The sequence below is a fragment of the Rana temporaria genome, chromosome 1 (assembly GCF_905171775.1).
Source record: "Rana temporaria chromosome 1, aRanTem1.1, whole genome shotgun sequence".
Lineage (NCBI taxonomy): Eukaryota > Metazoa > Chordata > Amphibia > Anura > Ranidae > Rana > Rana temporaria.
Genome location: NC_053489.1, coordinates 287,013,334 through 287,038,981, shown reverse-complemented (window position 1 = coordinate 287,038,981; position 25,648 = coordinate 287,013,334). Strand labels below are relative to the sequence as shown.

At 42.3% G+C, this 25,648-nt stretch overlaps 1 protein-coding gene across 1 annotated transcript in view; it reads left to right on the top strand.

The window, feature by feature from the left end:
* Window positions 1-25,648, top strand: part of C1H9orf135 (chromosome 1 C9orf135 homolog) — a 44,986-nt gene that overhangs the window by 15,909 nt on the left and 3,429 nt on the right. Inside the window, exons 5-6 of the mRNA XM_040356771.1 lie at window positions 24-92; window positions 12,353-12,413. Coding sequence (XP_040212705.1) covers window positions 24-92; window positions 12,353-12,413 — 130 coding nt within the window. The remainder of the gene's footprint in view (window positions 1-23; window positions 93-12,352; window positions 12,414-25,648) is intronic.

Below are 25,648 nucleotides of genomic sequence, written 5' to 3'. Positions count from 1 at the left end.
CACACATAATTGTTCCTTTTCAGGTCAACTGGATGTCCAGAAAAGGGATTTGGAGCTGTTTTGCCACGCCATAATAAAGATCATATGAAAATGTAAGTTTACAGAATGTGTCGAAATTGTTAAAATTCCAAAATGTATTTTGTTTCTTGTATATTAAGGGACACAGTAAATCTGTAACCGTCAGAAACTGGGCACTGATCAAAACTGTTGGTCAGCCCAGAGCAACCCCTCAGTTGCATGCTTCCTAGGAGCATGGACTTCTTTCTCTATTGAAAGACCTAGCCTTTTTTTCTCTAAACTGTTGCTGGACTTGGACGCTTGCAACTATTCGGCATGGTGATCCTTAGCCTAAATTTTGAAGGTCGCAAGGACGTATCTTGCTTTTCCAGCTCTGATAAGCTGTTTATTTCCCCCAAGTGTTTATTACCCTTGTATCCATTTGATGAGGATTTGGCGCAGAAGTGGCCATTTCCCAGCGTTTTGTCTTAAAATGGAACTACACCCATCGATTTAAAAAGTCTTCCTTGGCATGAAGGCATAGCCCCATCTTTAAGAATAGAGGGACGTTTGTTAACCTTAGAAAATGCTGGAACAATTTGCATCTCCAACACTTGTGTACAAGGGGTGGTATCCCAGGGCTACTAACTGGAATTTTGCTCCCTGTTCCTTAGTTTTTCACCTCTTAACTTCCTGTGTTACCATGCAAATGAGCAGATCTTCATTAAGGCTTTTCGAGTCTTCTGGATCTTTGCCTCAGTTGCTGTGGTAGAACAGTTTCAGGGTTTTACTCCAACCTGTTCACTATTTATAAACCCAAAGAGGGGCTTGTATGCCATGCTGGATCCTAAAGCTCTGAATGTCTTAATTTGAAGCCAGTAGTTCTGCATGGAATACACCAAATATGTTATCACCTCCCTTCACCAGCGACTTCTGAGGACATCAAGGACGCAAATCTGCATGTCTTCATCCAGCGCATCAATGTTTCCCTAAATTTTGCTGTGGGCCCCCTACACTGCCAGCTCATGGCTTTTCCCTTCGGCCTCTCATCTGCACTTTCTGTGTTCACCAAGATGCTGGCTCCTGTATTAGCCCTGGTGCACTCTTGTGGCATACTCATTGTGTAATACCTAAAGCTGAAGTTCAGTTATGTGTAATGGTGTGTATCCAGTGGCGGACTGACAACTCATGGGGTCTCCGGGCAATAGGAGATTATGGGGCCCCGGGGGAATAGGAGATTATGGGGCCACACAGTATATATACACACACATACAGTATACATACACAGTATACACACACAGTATACATACACACAGAATACACATACACACATGAACAAGGTACTGGAGAGGCGGGGCAGCTATAATCTTGGGATTTTTTTTTAAAAAAACACAGATTTTTACATACTGTCCCTGGTTTTACTGAGGCTGGTAACCCTGATGGGGCCCCGTAGTGGCATGGGGCCCTCGGGCAGTGCCTGAGTGCCCGAATGGTCAGTCCGCCCCTGTGTGTATCTCTTTACTTGAATAGAGATGCTTCTGCTAAAAATCCTTCCTGCTATGCCTCTTCAAATCACTGGATACTGTCCTAAGTGGCTGCCTTCTAGTGCTGTGAGAGTTGACTGCATCAGATGTTACTGTGAAATCAGCTGCCTGTCTGTACAGAGGTAAGGGCAGAGAGCTCTGGGCAGAGTTTGCAGGAGCCGGACATTGCAGTGTATTTTTTTTTTTTTTTTCAGAAAGGTGATTTTTGCCTTTAAAGTGGAACTTGCATATAATGTTGACACCTGGTAGCATGGCCACTTGAATGAATTATTTTGAAGTTTGAGATGAAATCGAGAAATAATAGGTAATGTACCTGTTTTTAGACTGATATATATTTTCAGTTAACATTCCCAATGCTACTTTAGAGCTAAGAAAATTGTAACATTAAATTTTCAGATTACCTTGTAATCTTTACATTGTACCTTTACATTGTAATGTAATGCGTAAACTGTTGGCGCTGTAAAAATGAATAATGATAATAATACCTAAGATGCCATAAGAATGAATGCAAACACTCTGAAAATGGAAGTGAAAATAGAGCATGCATGCACACTTGCAAAACTATGGCCCGGATTCACAAAGCACTTGCGCCGACGTATCTCAAGATACGCCGCGTAAGTGCAAATATGCGCCGTCGTATCTGTGCGCCGGACCCACAAACTAAGATACGCCTAAAAATAGGCTTCATCCCGCCGGCTTAACTTTCCTACGCTGGCGTAGCGTGGGCGCATATTTAGGCTAGACGCATGGTGGCGCTTCCATTGATCAGCCATTCAAATATGCAAATGAGGAAAATACGGCGATTCAAGAACGTACGTGCGTCCGACGCAGGCTACGAGTGGTGCGTGTAAGTTGTACGTCCGGCGTAAAGTTAAGCCCCATAAAGGAGGTGTAACCCAGCAGCAGACATGCAAAGGTCTGCACCAAGGAATACAAGCCGGCGTATTTTACGTAGTTTACGTTGGACATGAGTCATGAGTCTGGCTGGGCGTAGGCAGTGATCCGGCGTATCTTAGGCAGTTGTTCCAACGTGGTTGTGAGCATGCGCAGGGGGATGCGTTCACGGCACGACGCATGCGCAGTTCTTTAAACGTACTTGTCTGGCGCTCGGACCATCATTTGCATGGATTTGCATGGGTCAAGCCCACTTCCACCTACACCGGCCTGCGCCTTCAAAATCTACGCCACGCTGACGCAGCATGGGGAGCAATAGCTTGCTGAATGCAGTGCTTGCCTCTCTGCGCTGCGTCGGCGGGGAGGGGAGGGGGGTGACTGGGGGAGGTGACCGATGCTGTGTCCCTATGTACAAGAGACACAGATCGGTCTCCTCTCCTCTGACAGCACGTGGAGCTCTGTTTCTACACACAGAGCTCCACGTCCCTGCTGTGTTCCCGACGATCGCGTGTACCCGGCGAACATCGCGGCCGCCAGGTACACGCATCGGCTCCCCAGCGATGCGCCGGGACAGTGTTTACCCGCTGCGCGTCCCCCAGAGGCGCGCGCGGGTAATGCTTTTAAATGACGTCCAGTTGGCACCTGAGAGCCGCGCTGTTGACGTCTTTTGTCAATAGCGCGGGTCTCAAGTGGTTATGGTGCCCAGGGAACTCTGGGATGGAATTCCCTGTGACATCATTGCCAATATTTGGACTTGCACAATTTTTTTTTTTTTTTTTAAAGTGTATTTTGTGCGTGTACTCGAGAGAGGAGCCGGACTGCAGGTGTTGGGAGTAGGCAGGCCTCCCCCAGAGGCAATCTGCCACCTTTCTCCATGCCCCGGGTGGCAATGGTGGGTGTGTGAGGGGGTCCTCCCACACAGCCCGCCCTACCTGCTCCGCTTTGAAGCCCAACGGGGCAGCGGGACTCCCTATAAGGGAGTGAGAGGATCTAGCCCGCTTAACCAGCCCCGTTAGTCCTTTGCCTCTCTTTTTAGAGACCGCGTGGTCAAAGTGCGTGCATGTTAACCCAATTTTGAGTGTGTGTAAGTGTGGTGGTTTTTGTGGGAGGGGGGTGGGCATACTAAGCGCAGGCTTACCTCGCATAGCACACCCACCAGGAGCCGGGCTGAGACCACCAAACTCAATTCACATGTAGCTGAGACCGGGATCCGAACCCCTAGCTGCAGAGGTGAATGGCTTGTCAGCGCAGTGCCAATCGCGTTGAGCCACCGCAGCTGCCCCGGACTTGCACAATTAATCTAAAAAATGTATATACTCTAGTTCTCCTTTAAATTGTTTAATCTATGTTAGAAAAACAGATATTGGCTACATTGAGCTGTAGAAACCATACTACATTACCTTGTGCGGCAGACTATGGAGAAATGGTCTACCTTTGTAACACATTTTTCTGTATTCTCATCTGGCTTTCCCATGGCTGTCAGTTTTCTTGGAAAACAAACTGGCCTTTCTATCTTTTTTCCTATCTCTTGAATAACATCAAATGCCAGTAGAAATTGGATTTGATGTTGCCATGTAGCAAAAGTGACAACTACAGAGCTTGCCATAATTAAAGTGTCACGAAACCCACATCATAAAAAAAACTATCAATAAATGCTGCATTGCATGCTTTTCATACTCGGTCACTATGAGTTCTGTTTTCTGTATTCTGCAAAAACCTAGTTGATCCTGCATTTCTCTATCTCCCTCTTCTGTCCATGTCCCCAATGTAGCTAGGGATTTTGCTGAGCAGTTTTGGCAGCTCTGCACATGCTCAGTTATCAATGTGTTTCTATGCTGAGCATTTCCTACCTATTACATCTGAGTAGCCCATGTGACTAAAGAGTCACACATGTGGGTGTATACAGTAAATGACAGCCCACTCCCTACCTCCTCCTTTCATGCCCACTAACCAGCTAAACACATGGGGAGCAGAATATTACCTTTTCTAAGACACAAACTGGAGGGGCGTGACACAACCTGTGACTGGCAGAAATCCACCCACACCATGTTATTGTCAAAAAATAATAAAGATTTGATTTCAAATACATATTTGTATGACAATTTAAAACCATTTATTGATATTAATTATTTTTACTCTGTTCCAAAAGGCTGTGTTTTTTTTTTTTTTTTATAATGTGACCAGCAGCAGAGGACTAAACGTTCCCCTGCTTATGTTTCCCTGCAGACAGACTGGGAAAGAACTGGGTCATGTAACAGTAGTCTATCGATTAGGAAAAGGGTACTTTGATTTTTTTTTTTTATTTAAAATAATTACAGTGCCAACATCCATATACAGAAAGGATCATGTAAATTAAACTGTGTGTTTAGTATCACTTTAATGTTCCATTCAAATGGATTATTATAGTTAATTCTGTGCAGACAAACCCACAAAAACTGCATTTTCTTGTGGCCTACAATACAGTTTTTAAATGCATACCAGTTACAGAAATAACATCAATTATTACTGCATTGTGTAGAGAAATCAAACAATTGGTCTAATGATTAAAATGTTAGACTTGCCTTTGCCATAAATGATGAGTACACTGATCATTTACTGTGAGAATATAATTAGCAGTTAAAGTAACAAATGAATTCCCGACCTAATAAATGTACCAGCTACCAATGATCTCACAATTCATACTGACATTTTAATGTATTAATAACAATAACACTGTTATTAAATGGGTGATGTAGTGTCAGGGTAACGAAGTGTAACATTAACTACTGCATGTGTTTTTGTTTTTGTATTTTTTTTAATCTGTTGTTAAAGTAAAAATTGTTTTACTAGAGCATGTCTTTTTTTTTTTTTTGCATAAAGTCCAACTCCAGCTGAAAACAGTGGGAAAAATAACTATTAGATCCTCTGCAGATTTTGTAAGTTTGCCCACTTACAAAGAAACGATGGGCCTGATTCATGAAAAATTGTGGCGGCGTAACGTATCCCCTTTACGTTACTCCGCCGCAAGTTTTCGTCGTAAGTGCTTGATTCACAAAGCACTTACGTGTTAACTTGCGGCGGTGTAACGTAAATCTCACCGGCGCAAGCCCGCCTAATTCAAATGGGGCGTGTGTCATTTAAATTAGGCGCGCTCCTGCACCGAACGTTCTGCGCATGCTCCGTGTGAAAATTTCCCGCCGTGCTTTGCGCAAAATGACGTCGCCCCGACGTAATGTTTTGAACGGCGACGTGTGTTACGTCGTTTCGTATTCCCGGATGTCTTACGCAAAAAAAAAAAATACATTTGAAATTCGACGCGGGAACGACGGCCATACTTTAACATGGCTGGTCGAAATGTAAGCCATGAAAAAGCAGGCTTATGTTTGCGACGGGAAAAACCGACTAGCGACGACGTATCGAACGCACGTACCTTCGTGGATCGCCGTAAACAGCTAATTTGCATACCCGACGCTGGTAAACGACGCAAACTCCACCCAGCGGCCGCCGGAAAATTACACCTACGATCCGAAGGCGTACGAAGCCGTACGCCTGTCGGATCTTTGCCAAAAGCCGCCATATCTTGTTTGTGAATTACAAATTAAGATACAACGCGGCAAATTTTGAAGTACGCCGGAGTATCAGCAGATACTCCGGCGTACTTATTCTGTGAATCTGGCCCGAAGGGTCTATTATTTATACCATAGATGTATTTAAAATATTGACAGAATATCAACCAAAAATCCAGAAAAAAACACACAAAACAAATGCTATAAATTAAGTTGCAGTTCAGTGAGTAAAATAAGTATTTGATCCCCAAACAAAACATGACTTAGTACTTGGTGGAGAAACCCTTGTTGGAATGCACAGAGGTTAGATGGTTTCTTGTAGTTAGTGTCCAGGTTTTCACACATCTCAGGAGGGATTTTGGTCCACTCTTCTTTACAGATCTTCTCTAAATCCTTAAGGTTTCTTGGCTGTCCCTTGGCATCTCAAAATTTCAGCTTCCTCCATACTTTTTCTATAGGATTAAGGTCTGGAGACTGACTAGGCCACTCCATGACCTTAATGTGCTTCTTCTTGAGCCACTACTTTGTTGCCATGGTGGTATGTTTTGGGTCATTGTCATGCTGGAAGACCCATCTTTAGTGTTCTGGCTGAGGGAAGAAGGTTCTCATCCAAGATATTACAATACATGGCCCCGTCCATTGGCCCCTTAATGCTGCAAATTCGGCCTGTACCTGTAGCAGAGAAACAGTCCCAAAGCACCATGTGTCCATCTCCTTGCTTGACTATAGAGATGGTGTTCTTAGGGTCATAGTCTGCATTTTTCTTCCTCAAAACACGGCGAGTCCAATGCCAAATAGCTCAATTTTGGTCTCATCTGACCACAACACTTTCTCCCAATCATTGTCTGAATCGTTTAGATGTTCATTGGCATGACTGTACATGTGCCTTCTTGAGTAGGGGGACTTTCAGCATGACAATGACCCAAAACATACCACCAAGGCAACAAGGGAGTGGCTCACGAAGAAGCACATTAAGGTCATGGAGTCGCCTAGCCAGTCTCCAGATCTTAATCCTATAGACAATTTATGGAGGAAGCTGAAACTTCGAGATGCCAAATGACAGCCAAGAAACATTAAGGATTTAGAGAAGATCTGTAGAGAAGAGTGGACCAAAATCCCTTCTGAGATGTGTGAAAACCTGGTAACTAACTATAAGAAACGTCTTACCTCTGTGCTTGCCAACAAGGATTTCTCCACCAAGTACCAAGTCATGTTTTGCTTCGGGATGAAATACTTATTTTACTCACTGAACTGCAACTCAAATGGTTAAGGTTTTTACTGCTGCTTTGCCCTCACTGGGGATATTCCTCTCCTTTTTATTTTTGCCTGTGACACCCTGATGTCACCTACAGTAAATTACTGTTGTTATGAACTATCACTTCCTTAATAAATAAAAAATGAAAACCGTTGGTATTAATAAATTAGGCTGAATGATCTTCTGAATACTGTATAGATAAGTGACTGGGTACACAATACATATGGAAAGCAAACTCATGTTCAGGGATGGCGGTTGCGTTTTGTCTGTCTAGACTGCATGTCAGTCTCATGTCTGAAGTATATATTTCTGATGACAGCTCTCCTTTCTGTCACCTCTCATCTGAGTTATATGGTAACTACTGAATAATACATTTACTGGCTCATAAAGTAGTGAGCACCGTGGATGACATTGATTCCTCTGTTTACTGAGCATGCTATAATTTACAGCAGAGCCCCAGGAATTGATAACCCTTACACTAGCCACTGCTTAAAGTCCTCCCTTTTCTCTCATTGTACCTGTACGGAAACAAGTGTGATTCTCTCGACTCTCTCAAAACTCAACTAACAATTTGACTTTATTTAAAAATACTAGTGATGTTATAAAGGCTTAAATATATGTTATACACTGCTCAAAAAAAATTAAAGGAACACTTTGAAAACATATCAGATCTCAACAGGCAAAAATCTCATGCTGGATATCTATACTGATATGGACTGGGTAATGTGTTCGGAATGAAAGGATGGCACATCATTTGATGGAAATGAAAATTATCCACCTACAGAGGGCTGAATTCAAAGACACCCCGAAAACCAAAGTGAGAAAATTATGCAGCAAGCTAGTCCATTTTGCTGAAATTTCATTGCAACAACTCAAAATGGTCCTCCGTAGTTTGTATGGCTCCTAAGTGCTTGTATGCATGCCTGACAACATCAGAGCATGCTCCTAATGAGACGATGGATGGTGTCCTGGGGTATTTCCTCCCAGATCTGGACCAGAGCCTCACTGAGCTCCTGAACAGACTGAGGTGCAACCTGGCGGCACCGGATGGACCGAAACATAATGTCCCAGAGGTGTTCTTTTGGATTTAGGTCAGGTGAGTGTGGGGGCTATTCAATGGTATCAATTTCTTCATCCTCCAGGAACTGGCTGCATGCTCTCGCCACATGAGGCCGGGCATTGTTGTGCACCAGGAGGAACCCAGGACCCACTGCACCAGCGTAGGGTCTGACAATGGGTCCAAGGATTTCATCCCAATACCTAATGGCAGTCAGGTTGCCATTGTGTAGCCTGTAGAGGTCTGTGCATCCCTCCATGGATATGCCTTCCCAGACCATCACTGACCCACCACCAAACCGGTCATGCTGAATGATGTTACAGGCAGCATAAAGGTCTCCACTGCTTCTCCAGACCCTTTCATGTCTGTCACATATATGCTCAGGGTGAACCTGCCCTCATCTGTGAAAAGCATGGGGCACCAGTGGCGGACCTACCAATTCTGGTGTTCAATGGAAAATGCCAATCGAGCCCCACAGTGTCCGGCAGTGAGCACAGAGCACACTAGAGGACGTCGGGCCCTCAGGTCACCCCCATGAAGTCTGTTTCTGATTGTTTGGTCAGAGACATTCACACCAGTGGCCTGGTGGAGGTAAATTTGTAGGGCTCTGGCAGTGCTCATCCTGTTCCTCCTTGCACAAAAGGAGCAGATACCGGCCCTGCTGATGGGTTAAGGACCTTCTACGGCTCGGTCCAGCTCTCCTAGAGTAACTGCCTGTCTCCTGGAATCTCCTCCATGCTCTTAAAACTGTGCTGGGAGACACGGCAAACTTTCTGGCAATAACACATATTGATGTGCCATCCTGGAGGAGTTGGACTGCCTGTGCAACCTTTATAGGGTCCAAGTATCACCTTGTGCTACCAGTAGTGACACTGACCCTAGCCAATTGCAAAACTAGTAAAAAACAGTCAGAAAAGATGAGTAGGGAAAAAAATGTCAGACACCTTCACCTGAAAAAACATTCCTGTTTTGTAGGTCGTCTCATTGTTGCCCATCTAGTACACCTGTTAATTGAAATTAACAGCAAAGCAGCTAAACTGATTAACAACCCCCTCTGTATACACCCCTCCCCATCTGCTACTTAACTGACCAGATCAATATCCCAGGAGTTCTGATTCAAAAGTGTTCCTTTCATTTTTTTGGAGCAGTGTATAAAGGGGAATTCAAAGTTAATCTCTTTCATCACATAACTCAAACTGTGCAAGATAACAGGGCCTTTTTTTGCTAATTTAAAAAATGGTCCGGCAGGATATAAAGTCGGTTTCTATTATTTCTGTATTTTTCCAAAGGAGCAGAGTGTTCTACCATGGTATACCATCAACACAAGGAAGAAACTTTGCATTATTACATTTTATTTGCAAACTGAAAAGTGAAACATTTAAGACTTATGCCGCATACACACAATCTGATTTTCTATCGGAAAGGTTTGGATGGTTTTTCCGCCGGAATTCCGCTCAAGCTTGGCTTGCATACACACGGTCACACAAAAGTTCTCTGAACTTCCGTCCTTTAAGAACGCGGTGACGTACAACACTACGACAAAATAAGTTCAATGCTTCCTAACATGCGTCAAATTGTTTATGAGCATGCTTTAGAATTTTGTGCGTCGGAATTGCTACAGACAATCGGATTTTCCCATAGTAATTTTTTCCGTCGGAAAATTTGAGAACCAGCTCTCAATCTTTTGTTGGCGGAAATTCCAACAGCAAAAGTTTGATGGAGCGTACACACGGTCGGAATTTCCGTTCAAAAGCTCACATCTGACTTTTGCTGTCGGAATTTCCGATCATGTGTACCGGGCATTCGGCTCGGTTCACACTGCTGCGACTTGGGATCCGACTTGTTAGACACCAAGTCGTGTGATGTGAAAAATCCCATGTTAGTCAATGAGAGCTGTCCTAAATAGCACTACTGAAATTGTTCCGACTTCAGAAAAGGCTCCTGTACTACTTCAAGCTGACTTGTATCCAACGTCTATTCTCTTCTATTCTATACTTCTATCAAAGTAGTACTTAAGTCGCCGGGAAGTTGTCTGGCAAAGTCGCACCGCAAGTGGCCCAACTTTTAGGTCGCTGCAGTGTGAGCCGAGCCTTATGCTGGCCATACACTCCACGAAAAATCGTCCGAACGAACTTTCGAAAAACGAAAGTTCGTTCGTGAGCGCAAACGATAGTGCCATCATGTAATGAGCGATAAATCGTTCAGTGGACATAAAAAAAAAAAATGGTTCGTTTTTTTTTTTACATATACCTAGTGCAGAAAGTTCGGACGGGAAACACATTAACCTTCCGATTTATCGTTCGTTCGGCAGAAAATTTCCAAACTTGTCCTTCGTTTTTTTTGCTCAAAAACGTCCAAACGATTATCGATTCTGTGCCCATTAACTGGCCGAAAAACGAAAGATCTTTCTTAACGACCGAATGTCGGCCGAATTTTCGTATAGTGTATGGCCAGCATTAGACTGCTTCCAGTGTTAATTTTGTCGACTAAAACGTTTTAGTCGACTAAATGAATACTATTTTAGTCGACTAAAATACAACTAAAACAACTGAGATGACTAAAATATGATTAAAATTAAAATGCCATTTTAGTCAAAAGACTAAAATGGGACTAAAACTAAAATACCATTTTAGTCAAAAGAGTAAAGCCATACACGGTCAAATTTCAAACAAATTTTTTTTTCAACGTTATTTTTTTTTTGTGATCCGATGATGCCACCATTGATTTTCGAAATTCGGCCGACAAAACCTTCATGTTGCCGGGAATATTCGTTTCTCTCCGGGAATATTATTTTCTTGCACATGCGCATTTTTTTTTCTATTACATTTCTGGCACGATTTTCCCATCATTGATCAGAAAATCTTTAGTTTTTCAAAAAAATTACAAAATGTCGGATTTCTCAAATTTGTTTGCTGCACGAAAATCGTCTGTTGCTGCAGCCCACTAATGGTGCGAAATACGTACGAAAATTCTTTGATACGATTTTCGAAAGAAAATTCTTTCAAAATTCGAACCGTGTATGGCCGCCTTAAGACTAAAAATAAATTGAAATTAACACTGGTCTATAGTGCATGTTCATACCTCAATACCATAAATAACAAATTCGATTTTTTTTCAAGTATATAATGAGTTTGGAAATTGTAGAGAAATGTTAACTAATGCATTACAATTTGATTTTAGACGACTAAAATTAGTTTTAGTCGACTAAAATGTACTGGAGATTTAGTCAACTAAAGATGACTAAAACAATTGCAGAAGACTAGCATGGGACTAAAACTAAAATGCCATTTTAATCCTAAGACTAATGCCGCGTACACATGATCATTTTTCGACATGTAAACAACTTTTTTTTTATTTATTTAAAACGATTGTGTGTGGGCTTCACATCATTTTTCGGGGTTCTGAAAAAGGACAAAAAAAAATTCGAACAGGCTGCATTTTTTAACGACATTTTAAACGATGTCGTTTTTCGGGTTGTAAAAAATGATCGTGTGTGGGCTAAAACGACGTGAAAAACCTGCGCATGCTCAGAAGCAAGTTATGAGACGGGAGCGCTCGTTCTGGTAAAACTACCGTTCGTAATGGAGTAAGCACATTCATCACGCTGTAACAGATAGAAAAGCGTGAATCGTCTTTTACTAACACAAAATCATCTAAAGCAGCCCAAAGGGTGGCGTCATCCGAATGGAACTTCCCCTTTATAGTGCCGTCGTACGTGTTTGCTAGAGCATTTTTTTTTAACGATCGTGTGTGGGCAACGTCGGTTTATTGATGAAGTTGGAAAAAACGTTGTTTTTTATAGAGGCTGAAAAACTTAGTTTTTTTACAAGCCGAAAAATGATCGTGTGTACGCAGCATAAGACTAAAACTAAATCAAATATTTACACTGACTGCTTCATCAGGGCACAAATTGCAAAATAGTAAAAGTCAGTTAGTTGTACCATGACTAAAGCCAGTTTTATCAAGAATATGAAATTATGTACATTTTTTTTTCTTTATAGATATAAACATGTATTTAAATGTTGATTGTAATTATTTAGCTGTTTGCTCTACTTTGTAGACATCTGGACACGACATATGCTACAGACTATGTGGCCCCTTATCCTGGCACAGCAACTTTAGTAAGTATTTCTTTTGGTTTACATCTCTATTTATTTTAGTTTGAAATATTAGTAAAACTAGAGTTTTTTGATTTGTTTTACTTTATGTAAGCAACTATAGGACCAACATGACCAAAGGTTCAAATCGCCCAATAATGTTATTTCATTTGTGGGTTGAGCTACTTGCTGAATTCTTGTACCTTTTGGATTCTTCAGCGATGGGACCTCTCTGCAATAGTATTACCTTTGGATACCTATGTCCACACTTCCATTTTTTGCAAACACTGACACAAGACTCCTATAAACATAAGATTTCTTTGGGGTTTATTTACTAAATGAGTAGATGCTGCCCACTTTGCAAATTAATTGTTAATGATTGGAGTGACGTTGTGTTTTTTATACAATGGTAATGCTTATAGCTGAAATCCATTTAATAAAAAAATACCATTGCGTCTCGGTTCCCATCTATGTGGCTGCGCTTGATGCGTTTTTAATGCCCGTTTTCAGTGCATTTTGCATTTTTAGACCAGCATTTTTGCATTCAGTTTTCTTGTATTTTGTGTTTTACAGGTTTTTTTTTTCTTTAAATGCTCTGGGCCTCTTCCCGACAACCCTAGCCGGTGGTTGTCGGGGGTCTGTCGGTGGGGGGCTTATCAGAATCTGGATGCGCCCTTTAAGAAGGGGGCCCACAGATCCCAGCCCACCCCTATGTAAATGGATATCGGGTACATCGTACCCCTACCCATTCATCAAAAAAAGCAGTGAAATGTAATAAAAACACAATAGCCAGTTTTTGATAATTCCTTTATCAATAGCTCTGTCTTCTCTAGCCGTCTCCTCCTGTCATCTCCTCCTTGTGCTGTCTCTTCTGGCTGTCTTCTCCTTCCCACCGTCTCTTCCCGCTGTTTTCTCCACGAGCTGTCTCTTCCCGCCGCCGCCATCTCTTCCCGCTCTTGTCTTTCCTCGCCGCCAGTTACCTGCTAAAAAATAAATAAAAAAAGCCGCTCTTGTTCTGTTGATGTCTTCATCTGTTTTGTTGCCGCCCCCTCTCTGCCGACTCTTATATAGCCATGGGGCGTGGCCATCTGATTACACCACCTGGAGACCCTGCCCCTTGTCACAAGGGCCCCCTGCTTAACAACCAGCTATATACAGTGGTAAAATAAGAACTGCAGAACACATAAAAAATCACATAAAAAAACACTTGGATTTCTGGTGCATAGGTCCATAGGAAACAACAATAAATGGACTGCGTTTCTGTAAACTGCAAAATTCACAAAAAAAACGCATAGGTGTGAACGTAGGGTTATAGTCCAGCAGTAAAGCAGCTTTGATGCATTATTTACCTTCCATCTGGAGCTCTCCCCTACAGTAATTCTTTCCAAAAAATGTAAAACATCTAATTGATATAATAATTATTTTGTTCAATATATTTTATTGGAAGTGTGTAAGGCCCCTTTCACACTGGGCAGTGGAGGTGCGGTGACGGTATAGCGATTTTTAGCGCCGTTATACCGTCGTATTTACCGCAATATTCGGCCACTAGCGGTGCGGTTTTAACCCCCGCTACCGGCCGAAAAAAGGGTTAATACCGCCCGCAATGCGCCTCTGAAGATGCGGTTTCCCATTGATTTCAATGGGAAGGAGCGGTATAGGAGCGGTAAACACCCCGCTCCTATACCGCTCCAAAGGTGCGGCTACCAGGACTTTTGGAGCGGTCCTGCTAGCATACCGCTTCAGTGTGAAAGCCTTCGGGCTTTCACATTGAAGCCTGCAGGGCACGATTTTTTGAGGCGGTATAGCAGCACTGAAAAACGTGTCCGTGTGAAAGGGGTCTAACAGAGAGGGAAAAAACAGCTCATATAAACAAAGTGCCTCATAGCATTTAGGTTATAAGAAACAGACCGAGATTGATAACAGCTTTGACACAGACCAGAAACAATAGGGTGGGATATCAGAATAACGACCAGGGAATTTCTGAGTCATATCTACACTTGTAAGTCAATATTCCGTATGCCATTAAATTTGGATATTTTCCTGGTTAAATAGATACATTTTAAAGGTTTGAAGACCAACCATCAAATCTGTATATTGAGAGAATTTTGCTGACCATTTTGAGTCATGCCTGAGATCCTCTAGTCGTTTGTAGGATGGATGTTCCTTTAAGTATTACTTAAATTTTTTTTGTGGAAATACTTTTTATAGGTTGTTTTTAACGCATGAATAATATTCCTGCTATGGGGGGTTCAAAAGGGGTTTTAAGCATAACATGGTTAAACTTTACTGCTAGTATTACTATGCCCTCTTTGCATTTTGGCCATGATGATGGAGGGGGGTGGGTATTATTATTCACTTTAGTGGTCTCAGCATTGACACATAAGTGCGGGGTGTTGTCACTATACATGAGCTAGTTCATTGTCTTCATTGCACAACACACACACGCGTTAAAGTGGAACTTCACTCTCTAAATCAGCATTGACTATTTTTACTCCTCATTCTGCTACCATTGATAAATAGATAGGAAAGTATATCATATTTACTTGTTTTAAACTTTTTTTTACATTTCTTCAGTTACTTTTTGGTTTCCATGCCTAGGCTAATTATGACATACATCCCAGGAGTCTTCTGTAGGGGAGGAGGGGAGGAGGGATTTTCTCAGCTATGCACACCCTCTCCTGCTTGCATGCCTGAGCTAATGGCAGGTGGATTCCAGGAGGTAAATGCTACATTAATCATTTGCCCTTGTTTAACAAAATAAATAAAGCATGGAGACATTGATGGACTGGTGAGTTTGCTTTGAATATTATAAATGTATTTAATAGTATTTTTGATTTGTGGTGCTCAGGATAAGTAAAGTTACACTTTAATGGCAAAATGAGGTCAGTGCCTAAAGCTAAATAAGGCACTGATGTCATTATGCTATTAACATGTTTCTGAGCGGTGGAGTTTTTTGTATACTTGCGGGGTTAGAGCGATAGTGTTTACTCATATAAATTGCCAGTCGTTTTTAAATTTTTCTGGTGAAATCCAAGGGAGAATTACCATTATTGCATGGGAATACCAGTTTCAGCAGGGTAGGTAATAATGATTATTGCCGATCATGGATGTCTTTATTATAAATTAGTTCAGGTTGACCTCCCAGCATGTGAGATCCAACTTGGTCTAACTGGTGAGCTACCATCCTACCTTGTTGTGGTGGTCAAATTTGCATGGAAGGAAGACTCACTTCTAGCCCTGCAGTTGTTGAATATTTGAACCAAAGAACATTTTGCAGACTGCTGTTTTTCTATTGTTTATTATTATTCTTAATTCATTGTTTTAGCACAGATGTATTACACATGAATTAAATGTTATATGACAACTAGGCAAAAGAGGGATTGTGTCCAACACAGGGTCTAATGGCCGCATGTTGCCCATTGGCCCTCTGTGAGTGGCCTGCAAACTCTTGGGCACCAATTAGACAGCAGGTTGCTACTTGCTAGGTGCTGGAAAGCTGACTGTGTTTCATCACTGAAAGGCCCCGTACACACGTCCGAGGAACTCAGCGTGCCAAACACATTGAGTTCCTCGTCGAGTTCAGTGTTGAAGCTGCCGAGGATCTCGGCAGGCCGACTTTCCTCATTGAACAACGAGGAAATAGGGAACATGTTCTCTATTTGGCCCGACGAGTTCCTCGTCGGCTTCCTCGCTGAAAAGTGTACACACGACCGAGTTTCTCGGTAGAATCCAGCTCCGATCGAGTTTCTGGCTGAATTCTGCCGAGAAACTCGGTCATGTGTACAGGGCCAAAGACTGTACTGCGGGCAGAGTTATGTAGTCGATGTGTACAATCAGCTGCAGGGTACTGCAGGTCCATGGCTGTGGTCCTTCTGTTTTGGAACCAGTCCCTGAAGACCCCTTAGGAGGTATGTCCATGGTGACAGGTGATGCCTGGACTTTATGGTCCACAATTGTAGACAGGTAAGACAGGGTCACCCTGTATGCTTCTGACTATTACTGTTAATCGTGGATTGATATTTGATGTGTATTCACTACAATGTGGTATAAACTTTTTAAATTTGAATCTAAGGCCCCTTGCACATAGGCCAGATCTGTTTTTGCTCAGCAAGGGATCTGTTCGCAGCAGTCTGCTCTGCTCTATGGGCAGTTGGATGTAAACAGACTGGCTGTCCATTTAAACCCTCCTACACCCAGGGTACTGAGTCTTCCATCTGCACAGGCTTACCCTATATTCCGAATCCTACTCTGTGAGTACCCCACAGTGGAATACCCTTACAGATAGCTATAGTGGAGAAAAAAGCAAAAGGGAGCACTGGAGCAGGAACCGACTGTTTTAGTTCTATTTCAGGTATACAACATGCTTCCTGATAAACAAAAACATAACTTTCTACGTCTACAGAATGTCACAGTCCCTTGGATAAATATTAGCCTTTAAAATACGTATAAAGATTAAAAAATCTTAGCGATTGCCTAAGTTGACCTAGCAAACCCAAATTCCATGAGCAACTATTTTTTTCCAGATCTTTAACCACTTTGTTACCGGGCTTATTTTGTCACTTCTCTCCTTCATGTAAAAATCACAATTTTTTTGCTAGAAAATTAATCAGAACCCCCAAACATTATATATATTTTTTTAGCAGACACCATAGGGAATAAAATGGCGGTCATTGCAACTTTTTTTCTCGCACGGTATTTGCGCAATAATTTTTCAAACGCCTTTTTTTAGGGAAAAAAACTGTTTCATTTATAATAATAAAAAATAACAAAACAGTAAAGTTAGCCCAATTTTTTTATATAATGTGAAAGACGATGTTACGCTGAGTAAATAGATACCTAACATGTCACGCTTTAAAATTGCGCACACTCATGGAATGACGCCAAACTTCGGTACTTAAAAATCTCCATAGGCGACGCTTTAATTTTTTTTACAGGTTACTATTTTTGAGTTACAGAGGAGGTCTAGTGCTAGAATTGTTGCACACGCTCTAACGCACGCGATGATACCTCACATGTGGGGTTTGAACGGTGTTTACATATGTGGGCGGGACTTGCATGCGCGTTCGCTTCTGCACGGGAGCGACCGGGACAGGGGCGTTTTAAATTTTTTTTATTATTATTTTATTATTTTTTACTTCATTTTTTTAGTTTTTTATTTTTACACTTTTTTTGAATGTTTTTTTTTTTTGATCACTTTTATTCCTATTACAAGGAATGTAAACATCCCTTGTAATAGGAATCAGTGTGACAGGTCCTCTTTATGGAGAGATGTGGGGTCAATAAGACCCCACATCTCTCCTACAGGCTTACAAGCATGAAATCGGTGAAAAAAAAATCACAGATTACATGCCGACAGCCGCGATTGCGGCTTTGTTTACTTCCGGGTACCGGGCGTGACGTCATAACGTCGCGCCCGGTCCTCCGACGGTCATAGAGATGACTGTGACCGTCTGGTCACCAGTCATCTCTATGGTACACCAACGAGCGCCGGCCGATTCGCTCTCCGGGCCCCCGATGGCACGGGAGAGCCCGGAGAAGCACCGGATGGCGCCGGGAGGGGGGGGGACGTCCCCTCCCGCTGCCTTAGAAGAACGATCGAGCGGCGGAACCGCCGCTTTGATCGTTCTTCTGGTGCACAGAATCGCCGGCTGAAGATGGCGATATCTGAATGATGCCTGTAGCTGCAGGCATCATTCAGATATCACCGCACAAAGTCCAGGACGTCATTTGACGTCCTACGGGTCTCAAGTGGTTAACTGAAGGCCCATGCTATTCTACATTTCCTTTTAACAAGGTTGTAAAGGTACAATTTTTTCCCTAAATAGCTTCCTTTACCTTAGTGCAGTCCTCCTTCACTTACCTCATTCTTCCATTTTGTTTTTAAATGTCCTTATTTCTTCTGAGAAATCCTCACTTCCTGTTCTTCTGTCTGTAACTCCACACAGTAATACAAGGCTTTCTCCCTGGTGTGAAGTGTCGTGCTCGCCCCCTCCCTTAGACTACAAGAGAGTCAGGACGCTCTCTATGTTGCAGATAGAGAAAGGAGCTGTGTGTTAGTGGGCGTCCTGACTCTCCTGTAGTCCAAGGGAGGGGGGCGAGCACGACACTCCACACCAGGGAGAAAGCCTCACATTACTGTGGAGTTACAGACAGACGCACAGGAAGTGAGGATTTCTCAGAAGAAATAAGGACATTTAAAAGCAAAATGGAAGGATGAGGTAAGTGAAAGAGGACTGCACTAGGGTAAAGGAAGCTATTTAGGGGAAAAAAATTACCTTTACAACCCCTTTAAGCTGATTGAACAACAAGAAGATGTCACCTCTGAGGAGAGATGGTGTGTGATTTTGTCACCTTGCAGAAGAGGTGAATTGGTCGAGGCCTTGGATGTGTCCTCTGTCACCTGTCAAATGCTGTAAAGCAAATAAGCACTTGCTAGATCTTGTAGCTGGTGTTTTCAAAGGTTTTTTTCACCATGCCATATGAGTTTGCTGGAGTAAAGCCCCAGAACTCTTATCTTTTAATGCAGACTGGGAACAACATTGAGCTGACGAGGGGGCAGGTTGAGGGTGCTATGTTCAAGCGTGTGTGTGAGTAAATGTGTTTTTTGGGGGAGGAAAACGCTGTGTTGACTGTGACATCAGTGAGCAGCATTTTGTTTTTTGCTTTGGCCAACTAGGTTAGTCACAATGGCAAAAGGAACAAAAACCTTAGTGATTGTTATGAGCTCAAAAATGTTTCAGCCCATTGTGGTGTTCTCCCAAAATAAGACAACAGGTCAGCAAAACAGCATCATTGGGCTTTTTTTTTTCTCTTGTGCTGATTCATGCCTATATCTGTTTTTTAAATAATTACCGTGAATATATCCATAATACACACACAAAGAGGGATTGTACAGGCTCACTGGACCACACAGGCTGTTGGCAGATATTTTCATATTTTATCTTTTAGGACATACAACCATAAATAATACCTAATATTTTTTTTTCTTTTACAGTTCTTTTATTCTGGAAGCTTTTCAATTTCACTGTTTTCTTTTTAATTCTTTGAACTTTAATAGCAAGGATATTTATATTACCAAGCTGATTTTAACAGTGATTAGCCTGAAAGTTATTTGTTGTTGAAACATGATCATATCTGTGCGTGATGGCTTAACAGATGTTAAAGAGAACCAGTTTCACTCTAATGATTTCATTTGGATGCATCAATTATTAACTACTAACTCTTCCAAAAATGAATTTTCATTTCCGTCCTCCAATCCCAGTTTACCATACTTTGTTCAGCAAATAATAATGCTTCATTATAATTAATGACTGGGCCTCTTTTATAAAATACTATTTTTTGTGCAGCCAAAAGTTTGTTTATTGTTGTGTCTGCCTAGTAATTCCTCTTTTTGATTTGCTTACATAGTGACATGGACGTAAAGTAAGTTCCCAAGAAGAATAGTTACTAAACAAAATATTTTTGCCATGTTTTTTGCCATGTTTTTTTTTTTCAGCGTTAAGAATGTATTCTAAATGGATAATGCTAATATTCAACAATGAGGTTGATCCCCATAAAATATGTAAAGTTCAAGAAATGTTTTAGATTTTTCTTGAACTTGTTTACCCCCTCCTCTGTCCCTCCCGCTGTCCACCCGCTGGCTCTAAAGCCACAAGGCTTTACATTCCTGATTGCCTTACTGAAGAATTCGGCACCTGGAGCTGATGCTTTAAGTTAATTAACCACTTAAGGACCGGACCAATATGCTGCTAAATGACCCAAGGGGTTTTTACAATTCGGCACTGCGTCACTTTAACAGACAATTGCGCGGTCATGCGACGTGGCTCCCAAACAACATTGGCGTCCTTTTTCCCCACAAATAGAGCTTTCTTTTGGTGGTATTTGACCACCTCTGCGGTTTTTATTTTTTGCGCTATAAACAAAAATAGAGCGACAATTTTGAAAAAAATTCAATATTTTTTACTTTTTGTTATAATAAATATCCCCCAAAAACATATATACATTTTTTTCCCCTCAGTTTAGGCCGATACGTATTCTTCTACCTATTTTTGGTAAAAAAAAATCGCAATAATCGTTTATCGATTGGTTTGCGCAAAATTTATAGCATTTACAAAATAGGGGATAGTTTTATTGCATTTTTATTATTTTTATTTTTTTACTACTAATGGTGGCGATCAGCGTTTTTTTTTCGTGACTGCTACATTATGGCGGACACTTCAGACAATTTTGACACATTTTTGGGACAATTGTAATTTTCACAGCAAAAAATGCATTTAAATTGCATTGTTTATTGTGAAAATTAGTTGCAGTTTGGAAGTTAACCACAGGGGGCACTGTAGGAGTTAGGGTTCACCTAGTGTGTGTTTACAACTGTAGGGGGGTGTGGCTGTAGGATTGACATCATCGATCGAGTCTTCCTATAAAAGGGATCACTCGATCGATGCAGCCGCCACAGTGAAGCACGGGGAAGCCGTGTTTACATACGGCTCTCCCCGTTCTTAAGCTCCGGGGAGCGATCGCGACGGATCGGCTATAAACGAATAGCCGCGCCGTCGTCCCGGATCGCTCCCCGCGGGAATCCGACAAAATCTGGGTAAAGGAACTTTCAGGTATTTTTAAATGGTAGTGGTGGTGTTCCCGGAGATCAACCTTGACTCAACTTCATGTAACTGCGTGCCACCTTCTAATACTGTTTGATCTTTTGAATTATCTAAATATGACACCTATTGGAGTAGTTGTCATTTTTGGAAATTTAGTTAAAGAATCCACCAGAGTCTATGGATATGCAGAATTGGTCGCCAATCTACACCAGTACATCAAACAACTATTCAAATCTCTGTTTTTAGTCAGAAATTCCATTTTATGAAGGATGCAAGCATTAAAGATCCTCCTGACCTGATTTATTATTATTATTTTTATACAGGTTTTATATAGCGCCAACAGTTTGCACATCGCTTAACAAAATAAAGGCAGACATTACAGTTACATTACAATTTGGTACAAGAAGAATCAGATGGCCCTGCTCATTAAAGCTTACAATCTAAAAATTCATTATTATTTTTGTATTTATTTCAAGAACCTTTATAGCCAGGGGCGGACTGACCATTGAGTCACTCGGGCACTGCCCGAGGGCCCCATGCCACTAGGGGGCCCAATCAGGGTTGCCAGGCTCAGTAAAACCAGGGACAGTATGTAAAAATCTATGTTTTTTTTTACATCTGTCCCTGATATGTCCAAAACCGACATGCTTTTGATGTCCCGCCTCTGCACTGCCTCCTGGCGTGGTGGCTATCTGTAAGCCCAGGGGCCCCATAATCTTCTATTGCCCGGGGGCCCCATGAGTTGTCATTCTGCCCCTGTTTATAGCACTGTCAATTTACGCAACACTTCACATATATTGTACATTCTTGCCCTCAATGAGCTTACAATCTAAGGTCCCTAACTCACACATGCTAGGGCCAATTTCGACAGGAGCCTATTTCCAGCATGTCTTTGGAGTGTGGAAGGAAACCCACGCAGGCACAGGGAGTACATGCATATGCTAGGCAAGTAGTGCCGTGGCTTGAATTTGAATTGGCTGCCAGGTTGAAGTGATAACCACGTAGCCACTGTGCTGCCCATAAAGTAGCAAATGTATTACAAGGTTGCAGAGTTTAAATAATGCAAAAATATTAAAGAATAAACTTTTGGTTATAATCAGCACAGAGGAGCCTAAAACAGAAGGTGTCTGCATGTCTGATGTCTATCACACATCCAAAAGATAAGGTGTTTATTCCTTAGTTTAGTAAATACCAAAGAAATCCTTCCTTTTGGCTGGTTTACAGCACATATAGAACACTCACCTGCTTATATGTTTAGTTGTCTTGCTAGTGAATTACATTCTGCAGCATTTATTTTTTTAGATGTATATTTTTCATTTTACAGCTAGTAAAACAACTCTGACACAAAGAAAGACAGCAAAAATACAGCTGCATAGAAACATATAACAAACACTGATACAAATAGCCACACAGTATGCATACTTACTGTACCTTCTTTCTCCTCATCATTAAATGTGCAGAAATAATAATTCTGCAGCTTTTGTGGCCTTAAGGGAGTGACACCTCGCCGGACGGTCACGGAGAAGAGGACCGGGTCGTAAGCGCGCCGCCGGCGGTGCGCTCGTGACCCACGGCTGGGATCTTAAAGGGGACGTACATGTACGCCCTTGTGCCCAGCCGTGCCATTTTGTCTACGTATATCGTCGTGCGGTGGTCCTCAAGCGGTTAAAGTATTCATACCCCTTGAAATTTTCCACATTTTGTCATGTTACAAACTAAAATGTAAATGTATTTTATTGGGATTTTATGTGATAGACCAACACAAAGTGGCACATAATTGTGAAGTGGAAGGAAAATGATAAATGGTTTTCAAAATGTTTTACAAATAATATGTGAAAAGTATGGCGTGCATTTGTATTAAGTAAATACTTTGTAGAACCACCTTTCTCTGCAATTACAGCTGCAAGTCTTTTTGGGTATGTTTCTATCAGCTTTGCCCATTCTTCTGTGCAAAATAGCTGATTGTAACATGACAAAATGTGGAAAGTGTCAAGGGGTATGAATACGTTTTCAAGCCACTGTATATAAACAAGAAAAGTAACCAGTTAAATACTGTGTTGTATTCTTTTCAATACATACAAGGCATTCTTTAAATGGATGAGGTGGAAAAGAGGGGCCATCACAATCTGCCCTTGTCCAATCAGAGAATGCCTTGAATCCAATAAAAAGAATATAACACATTTCTGAATGGAGGAGGTGCCAGGCAAGTTACGGCTTTTGTTTTAGTGTACCAGAGGGGAAGTCACTCACCTGCAGCCCCCTGGATGTGTTGTATTGATCATTACAGGTAACCAAGTTGGCCCAATATGAATTTTAAAAATAGGTTATTCCTGAAGTTATTTTTATTTCTTATGAGGCCCCAAAATACTAGTTAAACGTGGTCTCATTTTCACTGACAGACCACTGCAACAGGGTTATAATGTTGTTTGCTTTGCAGTGAAATTATACAGCAGGGTTTGTCACTCTGTGAAAAGGGTAGGCTTAATCTGGCCATACACTGATAAAAATGTGACCAATTCAGCTGGTGACTTCACAATGCAGTTTTACTTCTCTTCAATCTCTTGCAATCTGCGTTATGCAGCATAAACAAATACAACACTGAGAGCACCTCATAAAGCAATGAAGCAGCATCTTTTGGTGGCATCTCCATAAAAGTAAAATATCGTTTTGTTTTTTTAAGAAGGTTTTATTTTGTTTTAGGAAACATAACATACAGTCAAGAGAAATACATTGCATGGCAATAAAGACCCGGTTATCATGATAGATATAAGAGAGTTCCATGCAAAGTTATTAGAGCTATTTCATGGGTTACCCATAGCAAAGAAATGAAGGGACAATATGAAAAAGAGGGTAAAGGAAGGGTAGAGGAGGGAGGGAAATAAATAAAAGAGGGGTGGGATATAGACTGTAGGATAAAGGGTGGGAAGGGGAGGAGAAGGAAAGTTGTTGAAAGTTTGGGTTGGTTTAGTATTGTAGGCCACTGACAGGTAGAGATACAAAGAGAATAAAGGCTTCCCCATCACCTTGGAGGACAGAAGGCACTCTATGGGGTTAGATTAAAGAACAATTGGTTCTGGGAATTGAGTCCTAATATCGTGCCACAGTTGCCAGTAGCGGAGTTCCAGGCATCTAGGCAACGGTATGTTCGCTGCAGGTCCCGGAAGGGCAAGATCCTGCTGTCACACATAACATGTTTTAGAGTGGCAATTCCCCAGGTTAGTCCATACGTATGGGTCAGGAATTGTATATAAGGCTAGGTTCACACCACGATTTTACCATCCGATAAACGGACCGTTAAATCGGATGGAATCGTATGTGACAAAATCGTATGTAATCGTATGTCAAAATTGTCACTAAAAAATCGGATCCTGATTTTAAATAATGTCTGGGAAAAAGAAGATTTTTGAAGTTATGGATATTCAGGGGAACCCCGCCGGCAATTTAAAACAAAAATGACGTGCGGTTCCCGGTAAATATCCATAACCAGACCCTTCAGGTCTGGTATGGATATTCAGGGGAACCCCGCCGTCAATTTAAAACAAAAATGACGTGCGGTTCCCGGTAAATATCCATAACCAGACCCTTCAGGTCTGGTATGGATATTCAGGGGAACCCCGCCGTCAATTTAAAACAAAAATGACGTGCGGTTCCCCCTAAATATCCATAACCAGACCCATTATCCGAGCACGTTGACCTGGCCGGCCGCAGAAAAGAGGGGGGGACAGAGTGCGGCCCCCCCTCTCTCCTGAACCGCACCAGGCCACATGCCCTCAACATGGGGAGGATGTCCCCATGTTGATGGGGACAAGGGTCTCATCCCCACAACCCTTGCCCGGTGGTTGTGGAGGTATGCGGGCGGGAGGTTTATCAGAATCTGGAAGACCCCTTTAACAAAGGGGACCCCCAGATCCTGACCCCCCCCTGTGTGAAATGGTAATGGGGTACACTGTACCTCTACCATTTCACGAAGGAAGTAAAAAGTATTGTAAAAAAAACACACTGACACAAAAGAATAAAGTCCTTTATTAAAAAAAAATAAAAAAAAAATCCAGCGCTGAAAAATCCACTCGTTCCCGGCTTCCAGCGTTGTCCTGATCCTGCGACGGGTGCGGGTGATCTCCCGCGATGAGAAGATCCAGCGTCGGGTGATCTCCGCTCCGGCGATGTGAAGATCTATTCATCCGGCGCAGCAGCATCCCGGACCTCCTCTCACCGCTGGGCACAGCCCAGCGAATGAGCGGCTGAAGCGGTGACATTTCTTATATAGAGGAGGCAGAGCCACCCGTCACGTGACCCTGCCCCCTCTGACGTACCTCTGCTACGTCACTGGGGAAGACCATGAAGAGGAAAGACCTTTCCTCTTCATGGTCTTCCCCAGTGACGTAGCAGAGGTACGTCAGAGGGGGCGGGGTCACGTGACGGGTGGCTCTGCCTCCTCTATATAAGAAATGTCACCGCTTCAGCCGCTCATTCGCTGGGCTGTGCCCAGCGGTGAGAGGAGGTCCGGGATGCTGCTGCGCCGGATGAATAGATCTTCACATCGCCGGAGCGGAGATCACCCGACGCTGGATCTTCTCATCGCGGGAGATCACCCGCACCCGTCGCAGGATCAGGACAACGCTGGAAGCCGGGAACGAGTGGATTTTTCAGCGCTGGATT